This window comes from Oculina patagonica, chromosome 8 (genome assembly GCF_052425735.1).
Source record: "Oculina patagonica isolate OP01 chromosome 8, crgOcupat, whole genome shotgun sequence".
Taxonomy (NCBI): Eukaryota; Metazoa; Cnidaria; class Anthozoa; order Scleractinia; family Oculinidae; genus Oculina; species Oculina patagonica.
Window position 1 is genome coordinate 32,841,281 of NC_135765.1, and position 11,645 is coordinate 32,852,925.

An 11,645-nucleotide genomic window follows, 5' to 3' on the forward strand; every position below is an offset into this window, starting at 1 on the left:
ATATGACCAACGCTTAATGTTTTAATTTTTAAATGGTCACTTAGTCACAAAGGTTACCATAGCAACGATAGTCGTTTTCTTTTGTTTTTAAACAAGCCTGATTTCTCGAAATCTAGATTGACTCTTGGTATTCATTCACTATGAAAATGGTCTAGATTTTGTTAAAAATTTTATTGCAAACATTTCACTCGAAATGTAAAAAGATAAGAATTAAATTTCACATTTATGGTTCAGTGTACAGTAGTAACAGCTTTCAATACCTTTACCGGTAAAAGTGTCACAGTTCAAAATGTTAGCAGAAAATCGCTGACAAAGCAATGGGAATACTTTAGACTTAGAGCAGAAGAAACTGAACCTTCTAACAACAATCCTCTGTGAAATTACATTGATCATGAACAAATTAAAAAACAGAAAGGCTGAGCTGACCGTACGGTAGAGGGATTGAACTTGTATATTTTCGTGCCTGACGAAACATTGGAAGAAAATATACAAGTTCAATCACTCTACCGTACGGTCAGCCTTTCTGTTTTTTAAATTGTTCGTATTTATACAATTTGCTGATCAGATCCACTAGGATCCGGTTCTTTGTATAGTCCGTTGGCCCTTTCTCAAGTTAAAAGTGTACATTGATCATGTTCTTTAGTAGTCGCCAGTTTTCCTGATGGTGACTTCAATATACTTGATACCAACTCTTTCTTTTTTGCTACTTTTATAAACCTCAAGAGTAAGACCTTTGCTAAGCAACAGTCGCTTACTGTACTTGGCCGTCTTAATGAAGCCATGCGCAGTGACGCACGAGCCCCATGGCTTATCCAGCTTAATAGTGAAGACGAACTGTTCAGGATAGGGGCTTGTACTTGGATTAGGAGCATCCTTATCAAGAGCATATCTGTCAGTCACAGTTTTCCCAGACGTGCCGTTAAAGCCATAACAGGGATAATTAGTGCGATAACTCAATTTATCTACCGTTTCAAAGCCAATGAAGTTGGTTCCGTCCGACACTCCATATCTGATATCACTGTCGCTCGCTTGTCCGATGCTGACGTCATTTGCTACTGTTATTTCAACGGTCAGCGGAATTCCATCTGCTAAGACACCATTGGCCACCAAGGGAACTTTTAGCAGGGCCGCATTGGCTTTTGAGCCTGCGTTGAACGTTATCTGCTCAGCGAGTGTGGAACGATTGCTAAAGAGGTAAGACGCATGTGATTCGAGCCACAAGGGTGTCATGTAAAACTCTTTAAATGTCGCCTGTTTGTAATAAATAAAGCAGTGATGTTATATTCTTTTATGTGTTGTTTATCGATGGTTCTCTTAGACAATGGATCGGACCATATTCGTATTCTCGGTATTGGACTGGAACTAGCTTGCAGTGGAGGCTGATGCGGGGGAATATAATTAAAAAGAGCTTCATGTCATTTTTGAAAAGATTACCCTCCATTGCAAGCTAGTTCCAGTACAATACCGAGAAAACGAATATGGTCTATTGAGTCATTTCTTAGCAATAATTTTATGCAAGATATCAAACTTCAGTTACAAGACGTACAAGGTTCAAGACCGCAAAGCACACTTTCGGTTTGAGTAAAGTTAATTGACACATCAATCAATCAATCAATCAATCAATCAATCAATCAATCAATCAATCAATCAATCAATCTTTATATCGAGGGTGACACGTAATAGTCTTTCAACTAATAAATTTGTGGCTTTCTTAAACATAATAATAGTTAAAAATCTAGTATAAACAATAATCTAATCAATTATATATTAATATTGATTTAATTTGAAGTCGACCAGTACTATATATAGCAATACATAGCAAATGTTTATAAAAATGGACCATTATTTTTAGGTAAAGTTTTCTACGATACAACAATTTATATTAAGCTAGTTAAGCAACAGACAATTCCACACTATTCTGCCGTGGTTTACGTTTTATACCTTATAAGGGTAGTCGCTGTACGCATGCCCTTCTCTAGATTCATAATCCCATGGGTGCGTGTACCTATCAGCGTCGTTCAGCTCGCAAATCAAATCTTTAAACCGGAAGTTGATGCTTTTACATCGCGGATCGTCGGAACATTTGAACAAGCAGTCACCCAAACCATCTGAACTTCCACTTGAAATCACGTGAGCAGACAGGTACTTTCCTGTTATAGACCGTACTGCTTTGCTACATTGTTGAGACGCGACTGATGTAATAGATATCACAAGCAAGCACATTAATCCTACCAATTCGGTCATGTCTAAGAATTACCTGGCAAAAAATAGGCAAACAAATTTAACCTTTGGATGCAGGCGCTTGTGTATTATGTTTCTGTTTCCCCACTAAAATGCTCTATCTTTATGCTTCATTTTTCCCACTAGAATGTTCAGTCTCCTCCAAAAAAGTCACCAATGTAAAATTGTTTGAATAATGTTCGTTATACAGAGGCTTTTTTTTTAATAATTCCAAATTTTTAACAGGGTATTAACACTAACATATATGTATTAACAAACATGTTTGCTTTTGACTTTTGAAGCCTAAAACTGCTGACTTCTCCTCAGGCTTCACTTAGCTGGTCGTAGTTTTGCATTTGACTGTTATTTTCTCTAAAACAAAGTCAATTTTCCGGAAAAATGCCACTAAAATGCTTGAATAATGCATAATGCTTTTGCCTCACTCAAATGCTTGGGTAAATGGTCTTCGAGTTTTACGTTTTTTACGAGTCCTACGTTTTATACATGAGCCTCTGGCTCGGACATTAAGGGAGATCTCGTCCCACGTATGGACATTAAAATTGTATTGCATTGTTATTGTATTACTCTTGTCACTTGTTTTAACATCGTTTCTAATTTTCAAAGTTGTTTTCTTTACCTTTTGTTTGTGGGATTTTCCTATAGATAAAAATACGTGGGCTCGTGTGTGAATTTCTGCAGCTGCTCACCAAATTCGTATTCTTCAGGTTTTTCTGCACATCACGACTTTAATTACATTAATTTTCATTCTCTTTTGCAAAACTAACTAAATACTGAGATCGATTCTTTATCTTTTAAACCAAGTAAAACTAAAATAAAACACACGAGGTAGTGTACTATATAGATGTAAACGAGTTGAGTATTCTAGACATCACCAGACCAGATCTAGATATAACCAGGTGATAACAGGGTTATTACATTGACGGGAAGTCGGATAAATATGGTTGAAAATTAATTGTTAAATTAACGATGACATTTTCAATTTTATATTTACGTTTAATATTTTCATTTTGCACATTATGTCAGCTTGAAATTTTAAGCCTAAAATTTTAAATAACCAGCTTCAAAATGTCACCTCGTTGAAGTTGTGCTTCCTGGCGAACAAAGTTTTGATTTAAAGTCTCGGAACTGTTCTGTATGCTCAGCACGTGTTGCAAGAAATGGTGTGCCGTTTTGATATTTTCAGTTGTCTCATTCCTCCTTTTTTGTTATTTAAGCCAAAAAGTAAAAGAAAGTACACCAATGAAATTAATTAAATGTTTTCTTTTTGATTATTCAAAGCTAAGGCCTATATTTTTTAACATCGGAGAGAGTCAATAAGTACAACGGACATATAATTTATTAAGAGGGCAAAAGACCGTCTGCGGCTTCTATAGCGTTTCCTTTTTAGAGCTTAAAGTCGTATATGCAGTGGATTTTTGATTTCTCAAACTAAACCGAAAGTCGCTTGTTTCTCTAAGATTTGTTCTATACTTAAGACACTAAAGTATATCAAGTCTGCAAGAGTAATATTCAAACCCCAATTTATCGTACAAAAAGGTTGAACGTAATCGACAATTGAAAATTTTGAAAAGACTGAAAAAAAAAAAAAATGAATCCCCCATTCTCCTTCCATTAAGTTGAAATCGTCCTTCGTCAAACTATTTTTCTCCTTACCCTTAGCTACTGAGAGCTCGAGAGGCCATGCTTCTGCCGTCCTTATCTTAAAACTGAAGAAAAACAACTTTGCTGCCCTTATGCATATTTAAGGATAATTATTTCAAGGCTTTAAGGCGTGGTTGAATCTCATCTTAGTGACGTTTGATATTACTGTCATTATGTTTCCGTTTATAATGTTTACGAGGTGAAATTTGCTTTACACATATGGCTTTGCAACTTTCGTTGTAGATCTTATGATGTTATTAAATTAATAGATAACTGGCTATGATAACCTGCGATCAGGCATTCTTTTTTTCGCGGCGGAAGGAAAAAAAAAACGCCTGAGCACAGGTTAGCGCGCAGACGTCTCTCCAATGAGGAGGCGGTTGCACTCAGACTATTATTAGAGCTTTTAATTACAGAGTTTGAGTGGCAGTTCAAACGGGGTTTTTCAATGGTGGTATTACAAGGAATAAATCTTCGTACGCTTCCTGGCACTTGTTTGTTGAAGTAATTGAGGAAAAGCGTTTTTTTTAAGTGCCAAGTTCAAATTTAAATTTAAACTTTTATCCAAAAATGAAGGGTAAAACCCGAAACGGTTGCAGCGGATTTGAATTCGAATTTGAACTTGGCACTTTTAAAAGAACACTTTTCCTCAATTATTCACATGGTCTAACGTTACTAGAACTATGCGCTCTCTCTAATCGGAGAGACAGGAGAGCTTTCAAAATAAACGGAAAGTCTATAAAATGGTTATTTAACCCGTAAGGTTTTTCGAAATTTTGAAAAAAAAGGATTTACTCTACAAAGCTGAAACTTAGCTGTTCATCCGTCCCTTGTTTGACATTTGACGTTGCCATGGAAACGAAACACAAAAGCACGATTTGTTTATTTTTACATTCCACGTGCATTCTGTTTTGAGTTTGCATCAGATTTCGTTATTTTGTGACTTTCTGAGGAAATGTTGAAATCCAAGATGGCGGATCCAAGATGGCGGCTCTATGACGTCACAGCTAATTAAAATAAGGTCATCTTGTAGAGTAAGCTACGGGCTTTCTACTCAGTGCAAAATAATTTCGCTGCGCCTTAATTGAACGAAAACTCCGGGGAGGGGTTCCATCCATCCACCCCCTCCCCCTCCCCGCTGAAAAGCATTAAAATCCCCGTGACATTGTCCCTTTAACCCTATTCAGACCGGGAAGGGGGGGGGGGGGGGCTTTTGAGGCAGGCGCTGACTTTGAACTTTTATAACTTTTTTAAGATTTAACCAAACGCTGCCAAACTTTCTGAGTTTTCCTAAAATTTATCTGGCAACAATTTGGTAGGATTGGATGATGTGTCAGGAACTTGACATCATCATGGCAACGGCATTTAGACAGGCATGTTTTCCCAAATTTGTAATTTTGTGTGTTTCTGTTAATAAAAATCAACTTAAATGGAATTATTTTTACATTTTTACGGTTTTAAAGCACATTTTTATTCATTTTGAGTACTTTGCAGTGATTTTGGGTGGTTTTCTGGCATTTTGGAAAAAAATTGGAATCCAAGATGGCGGATCCAAGATGGCGGCTGTTTTGACATCATGATGTAATTGTCACGTGATGTGACGTCACCATACCACGTGACGTATACCAAAAGAAAGAGTTTCGGACGTACAATACATCTTTTAAGTTTCATGGTGATTGCTTAAATATTCTGGAAGTTACATAGGGGGGGGCTTCCGAAGCCCCCCCCCCCCGGTCTGAGAATGTCCAAAAAAGCCCGGTCTGAATAGGGTTAAAGGAGGATGCGGCCGCTGCAAATGTCAATCCTTGATGAATTGAAAGGTGTACGTGCAATGCAAATTTAACCTCGCAAGTCATTTTCTGTATTGTTTTCACTTGGCATACATTGAGAGTGAAAAACATAATTTCCAGACATTAAAAATATATTTGCCCAAGCATTAAAACAATCTCCATTTTAATCTCTATCATCTTATGGAAAATAAATTCAAGTCCCGGCGATCTTTTTACCCTTGGAAACTTTAAAGCTGTATTACAATAAGCAACTGCGCAAAATGACTTAAAATTTGTAAAAAAAAAGAAGTCAGTTATAATTACAGCTGTTTGCTTGACAGGTTTCCTCGCTTCTTTGCTTGTCCATTTCCTTTGACATCAAATTCGGAGGCACTAGCAGTTATTTTCAGCATTATCATATAAACATATTACTCTAGTAGAAAAATCTTTTAAAACATCGTTTTGCAAAGGACTCTGATATCGTTTTACAGGCGTACTTTAACAACATGCAAACGAGAGCGAAGAAGAACAGCAAAGTGAGGTTTCCTTTTAGTTTGTATACCTTGTTTACTTTGCACTCATGGTAAGCTTTCAGTGTGGTCTATTTTCCTCTTTCTTCTTTGAATCAATATAATTAGTCGCCGTAGAAAACAAATTGTACATGCTAATGCGATAAAATATTATGGAATTACAGATATACATTATGCGATTTGTGGTAAATTTTTCCCGCTTTATTATGTCAATAGCAACAAGACTCACGAATATGAAGGTCTTATTTTTAAGTATTAATAAAAAAACCTACTGACATTTACGTACCTGAACTTTAGCGGCTATTTTATTAACAAAATGTGCTGGTCGGTCAAGATCTTGTTTTGAGGAGTGTGGATCGCTCCGCGGTACGATCCGAATACATTCATTAAAGCTTGCAGCAGCTACTACCTCGTATAATAAGCTATTTTCGGCATTTAACTTAAACGTTGAATGCCGACATTCTGTCAGCAAGCTGACAAAAACCTTAATGGACTAATGGACTAAAAATATTAATATTAATTTTAGTTGTTCTGTCATCGGGTTAAACTAATAAGGCGTCAGCCTAAAAAAATAGTCGCGATAACGTACCAGCACCAGTAGCACTGAAAAAGCGCCCTTAAGTGATGGTGGGAGTTTTCTTTTTTAGGCAATCACGTTTTTCTGGATTTCCCTTTCACATTACTTGCAAATGAGCAAGGACGCTACGAAGATGTGTTTTGCGTTTAGGCTCCACTGCATTACCATGTGTCGAGTCGTGTCAGGTGCTAGTTCTATAGTTTTAATAAAAAAAAAATGCTTCCCCAAACCGTTTTATCTAATTTCCTTTTTACAGTAATTGAGAACATTCTCGCGCGTATACGATAAAAGAGTAAAACGAAACTGACACTTCTAACTGATCAATCCTCAATGTACAGTTGCCACCAGTTTATCTTAGGGTAACCTTAATATACTTGATACCAACACTCTCCCTATTGGTACTTTTATAAACCTCAAGAGTAAGACCTTGACTGAGCACCAGTCGCTTAGTATATTTTGCCGTCTTGGTAAAGCCTCCGCCATGCGCAGTGAAACACGAGCCTCGTGGTATGTCCAGCTTAAGAGTGAAGGCAAACTGCTCAGGGTAGAAGCTTGCACTTGAAATAGGATCTTTTTGAGCAAAAGGTTGTATGTCCTTAAGGGATGAACCAGAGGTGGCCTGTACCCCATAACAAGGGGAGTGGGTGTCATAATTTCTTTTATCTACCGTTTCAAATCCAATGAAACTGGTTCCGTCCGACACGCCATATCTGATATCGCTGTCGTATTTTTCTCCGATGCTGACGTCATTAGCTACCGTTATTTCAACGATCAGCGGAGTTGCATCTGTCAAGACACCAGCAGAAACCAAAGGTACTTTTAAAAGGGCAGCGTTTCCAATTGAGCCTGCTTTGAACGTTATCTGGTCAGTGGTTGTGGAGCGAGAGCTATCGATGTAAGACGCATGCGCTTCAAGCCATAAAGGAGTCATGTAGAGCTGGGTAACTGTGACCTGTTTAAATTAAATAGAGTGTGTGATATTGTGTTATTGTATACACAGATGATATTACAGTCATTATAATATATTGATGGGCTTCTGTCGCTAGTAATACGTATCTCGCAGGACCTCGCTCAGGCCTCCTACGCAACGTTCGTTTGAATTGTCACGCAATATTTTCTCCCCAACGAACGTCTAAAATAAACCGTTGTTTCCGTAGACCAATCACAGCGCCCTTTCAAATCCTGGAAGTGACCCAGAGGGCCAGCTGACTAGAGGAAGGATTGCATGGCGAGCCAAAAAGGCGATTAAAGTTTACTTCTGCTCATAAGCCTAGAGGGCAAACCAAATTTCTATATTTGAAGACCTGACCCTCGAAGAAAATTTGTGGTTGAGAAACTAAGATTAATTGCAAGTTTGCTAGAGTGTCGATCTTACCTTAACAGCCGGGTAGTCACTGTACGCATGCTTGTCACAAGGTCCATAATCCATTGCGTGCGTGTATCTATCGGGGTCGTTCAGTTCACAGAACAAATCATTAAACCGGAAGTTGATGCTTTTACATCGCGGATCATCGGAACATTTGAGCAAGCAGTCACCCAAACCATCTGCACTTCCGCTTATTATCACGTGACCAGTCAAGTACATTCCTTTTATGGACCGTACAGCTTCGCTGCATTTGAGAGACGCAGTTGAAGTGACAGCTATGACAAGAAGCCACAGTAAGCCCACCATTTTGTAACTCACAAAGTTACCTGGTGGAAATTAGAAAAATACTTATTCACTGTCTATACTTTGCAACTCGTTTAATATTCTGAATGTAACCAATATCCCCAATACGGAACGAGTAAGTTAATTTAATTAAACTTTAATTACATTGGCTTTTTTCAACACTTTGCTGATAACAAAGACTTCATCTGTCTTCGGCGGCAAATATTTCCAAAAATGCTCAGACATTAATACATACTTCAAACTTCTTCCGTACCCTAAACCCTGAAAAAAAAACTGTTGATCCATGGATCATAAAAAGACTCTTTTACTTTCCATGGTTGACCATATATACAGGGACCGCAGAGCCGGGGGCTAATATTTCCGAAAAAATTAAGACTTACTAAGAGAAGAGTCTCTAAAGCGGCCCACTCCAAGTTACTAAACAGTCCCCCCCCCCATTGGAAAAATGCCTCGCGGTCCCTGATATAGCCGAAGAAAAGCTCTCTGTTCAGTGCAAAACTACAGTTTTCTGTTCCTATTAACTGACGTACGAACCAATCAGATTGACTCCCTTTTTAAATTTATTCAACTTTTTCTCTGGCAATATAATAAAAAAGAGATTGGTCATTTACAGTTTGTCACGTTATTACAGTAAAAGTGTTCATTATTTTTTTGTCATATTTGCTTTGTTTTATTCTTTAGTCGACTTTAATTAGCGTTCATTTTTATTACATTTGCGGTTAGTATTTACTTTTCGTATTGATTGTTATCACATTTTGAGTTCGAAATTACAAGCCTGAAAACAGCATGTCACTCAGAGCTCCTGAGCTTGCCAAGGGATTCAGATAAAAATGGTTTGATCTCAAGTCTCATATAGAGCAAAAAGAAAGAAAGAGAAAAATATATCAGATTTTAAAGCATTTAAATGATTTATCCCTTTGTCTTTGTATTGATTCTGTCTCATTCTTACTATATTATTGGAAATTTAAAAGATAAGAAAAACCTTTTTTATTTTACAGTAACTGTAAATTGAAATGGTACGGTGAAAAATATTCGATCTTCACTTTACAAGATTTCAGTTGTGCCATTTTATCTCGAAAGTAACCATACAAATGTGTTTCTTTGAATTTTACATTAAGCATAATTTTTCTCTCATCCTTCTATAAATAAAAATCCTCAAAGTATTGGAAAATTAAGCTTCAAGTTCTATGACAACCGGCAAAAGGTAGCCTGCTGTTTTCGATTCTTGCTTCCATCAGAAAAATGGGAACATTAATTTAATTTCTCGTTCACCATAAATAGAAACTACTTCACGGACGTGAGAAGGCAGACGAAGGGTGTTTGCGGCAGTCCGACGGGAAAAAAAAAAACTTGATGATTAATTCATCTATTCTCTGATACTAACTTCACTTACTTACTTGCAGAAAGGCCAAGCTTTTGCCGTTAAATGCTTAAACGGGAAACTAAACAGAAACAGCTTTGCTGCAGTCCTTGTTTCACATTTGCAAGTGAATTTAAGTATTTTGCGGCGACGAGACGGTGTAGTTACTTGAAGTTTCACCAGCTGGTTGAAGCTGGTATTTATGACATTGAAATTGCAAGCGGAAACCCTGAGATAGACAAATAATAATATTTTTTAATTTTATACTTAAGATTTGTTTATTTTGAATGGCTTCGTAACAATCAATCAGTGAAATTTGGGAGGGGAATCGGGTGATTGGAAGAAACTTCAAGTTGCCAGCTGCGTACATTTTCCCGTTTGAATTGACGCGCGAAGATAAAACAAAAATTCAACAGGAAAAATACGTACAAAGCAAACAATTCTGCGTTAAACGGTCAAGAGAGGGTGTGATCAGAAACGTATTTCTCCTTAAGTATAAATGACGAAACCCAATGTCAAGCAGGCCCTGGGAATATCAGGCACACACCATTCAAGCTTTTGAACACTGTTTATCCTGGATGGACGGCATTTTTAAGGGGATCGGTTGGGGGAGATCTAAAGGAAGGAGGGAGTATTTTAATACTCACACCCTCTCTTTAACGCAGAATTGTATAAGAGCAGACTTTTATGAACGAAGAGGTTGGGGGGGGGGGGGGGAGTTAGAGGATGTGCAAGCAATAACTACAAGAGACATCTACACTATATTCACTTCAGTCCCGCTTTTAGTATGAACGCGTCTTGCTTATCGCCAGGAACAGGAACAGGAGCGAGTGTTTTTTCTTCTTCGACGGGCGACTTTTCAATGTTGTCGTCGCTGACAGGATCTGGTTCATCGGGACCTTCGTAGTGTTTGCCCATTGCTGCGCAATTGTGAATATCCTTCGCGTTCCGCAACCGGAACTTATACATGTTTACTTTAAGTCCAGTTAAATAATCATGATATTTTTAGTTTTTAAATTTTTAACTTTTAAAACTTCACTCTCTGCATGTATAGATATTTTAGCTCAATAGATTAATTTAGTTAGGTATTTTTATATTTTATTTTTATTTTTAAGCATAGTGATTGTAAAGCGCTATGAAAGACTAGCTAAATAGCGCTATAGAAATGATTTTTTATTATTTTTTTTATTATTTATTATTTTGCGTTTTGCTGTTTTCGAGGACATTTCGTTGAGATGAGCGGCTAGAAGTCGGTGAAAAACGAAAAACAGCTAAACAGCTAAACGATCGAACTAAACAGCGATAAGCGAATGTACAATGTAATGCGATGCTTACACGTGTTGGCTTCATTAAACTAAATTAAGAATATTAATATCACAAAAAGTTTCTTTCGGTTATAAGCCTTTGCCAAGTTTCAACATTTCCTTGTTAACTTACTTGCATCCTCGCAAAAGATTGTGCTTCGATCAAGTAATTATAAAGTAGTAAGGCAAAGAACAATTTTTCCAAGTAAAGTGCAATTAAAAATTTTTAATCAAAGTGGCTTTCTTATTATTTATCATAACATATATAAAGATGTGCTGTTATAATATTTTACAGATTGATCTGAACAATGTATAAATACACACTGGATAGAAATACAGCCACTGGATGCCTTGTGCACAGTATTTCTTCCAACTTCACGGACCGTCGAGTTTTAGTCTGTGATAACAATCAACTGAAAACATTGCACTACACTAGCCTTTAAAGGAACTCTGTCACGGGGATTTTGCTGCTTTTCGGTACATGAAATGCACCCAGTACATCAATATGAAGATATAAAGTAAATTGTTGTTAAAGGAAGAATGGAACCATTATT

At 37.1% G+C, this 11,645-nt stretch overlaps 2 protein-coding genes across 2 annotated transcripts; both read right to left on the bottom strand.

Annotated features, from left to right (window-relative positions):
* Positions 1 to 432: 432 nt before the first annotated feature.
* LOC144663622 (uncharacterized) lies at positions 433 to 6,016 on the bottom strand. The gene is made up of 4 exons (XM_078524630.1): positions 5,976 to 6,016; positions 3,895 to 3,947; positions 1,942 to 2,257; positions 433 to 1,251 (listed from the first exon to the last, which is right to left on the bottom strand). Exons 3-4 carry the CDS (start codon positions 2,242 to 2,244, stop codon positions 640 to 642), a joined length of 915 nt encoding a protein of 304 aa, XP_078380756.1. The 5' UTR covers positions 2,245 to 2,257; positions 3,895 to 3,947; positions 5,976 to 6,016; the 3' UTR covers positions 433 to 639.
* A 170-nt stretch (positions 6,017 to 6,186) lies between these two features.
* On the bottom strand, positions 6,187 to 9,918 carry LOC144662234 (uncharacterized). Its single transcript, XM_078523003.1, has 3 exons — positions 9,825 to 9,918; positions 8,134 to 8,450; positions 6,187 to 7,710 (listed from the first exon to the last, which is right to left on the bottom strand). The coding sequence occupies exons 2-3, from the start codon at positions 8,428 to 8,430 to the stop codon at positions 7,108 to 7,110; spliced, it is 900 nt and encodes a 299-aa protein (XP_078379129.1). The 5' UTR covers positions 8,431 to 8,450; positions 9,825 to 9,918; the 3' UTR covers positions 6,187 to 7,107.
* Positions 9,919 to 11,645: the final 1,727 nt, after the last annotated feature.

Bases quoted from the DNA above. Each gene is read 5' to 3' on its own strand.
- LOC144663622 (XM_078524630.1), bottom strand. From the start codon at position 2,244: ATGACCGAATTGGTAGGATTAATGTGCTTGCTTGTGATATCTATTACA. The intron at 1,252-1,941 runs GTATAAAACGTA...TATTACAAACAG, and splicing joins ACAGCGACTACCCTTATAAG to GCGACATTTAAAGAGTTTTA.
- LOC144662234 (XM_078523003.1), bottom strand. From the start codon at position 8,430: ATGGTGGGCTTACTGTGGCTTCTTGTCATAGCTGTCACTTCAACTGCG. The intron at 7,711-8,133 runs GTAAGATCGACA...TAATTTAAACAG, and splicing joins GTGACTACCCGGCTGTTAAG to GTCACAGTTACCCAGCTCTA.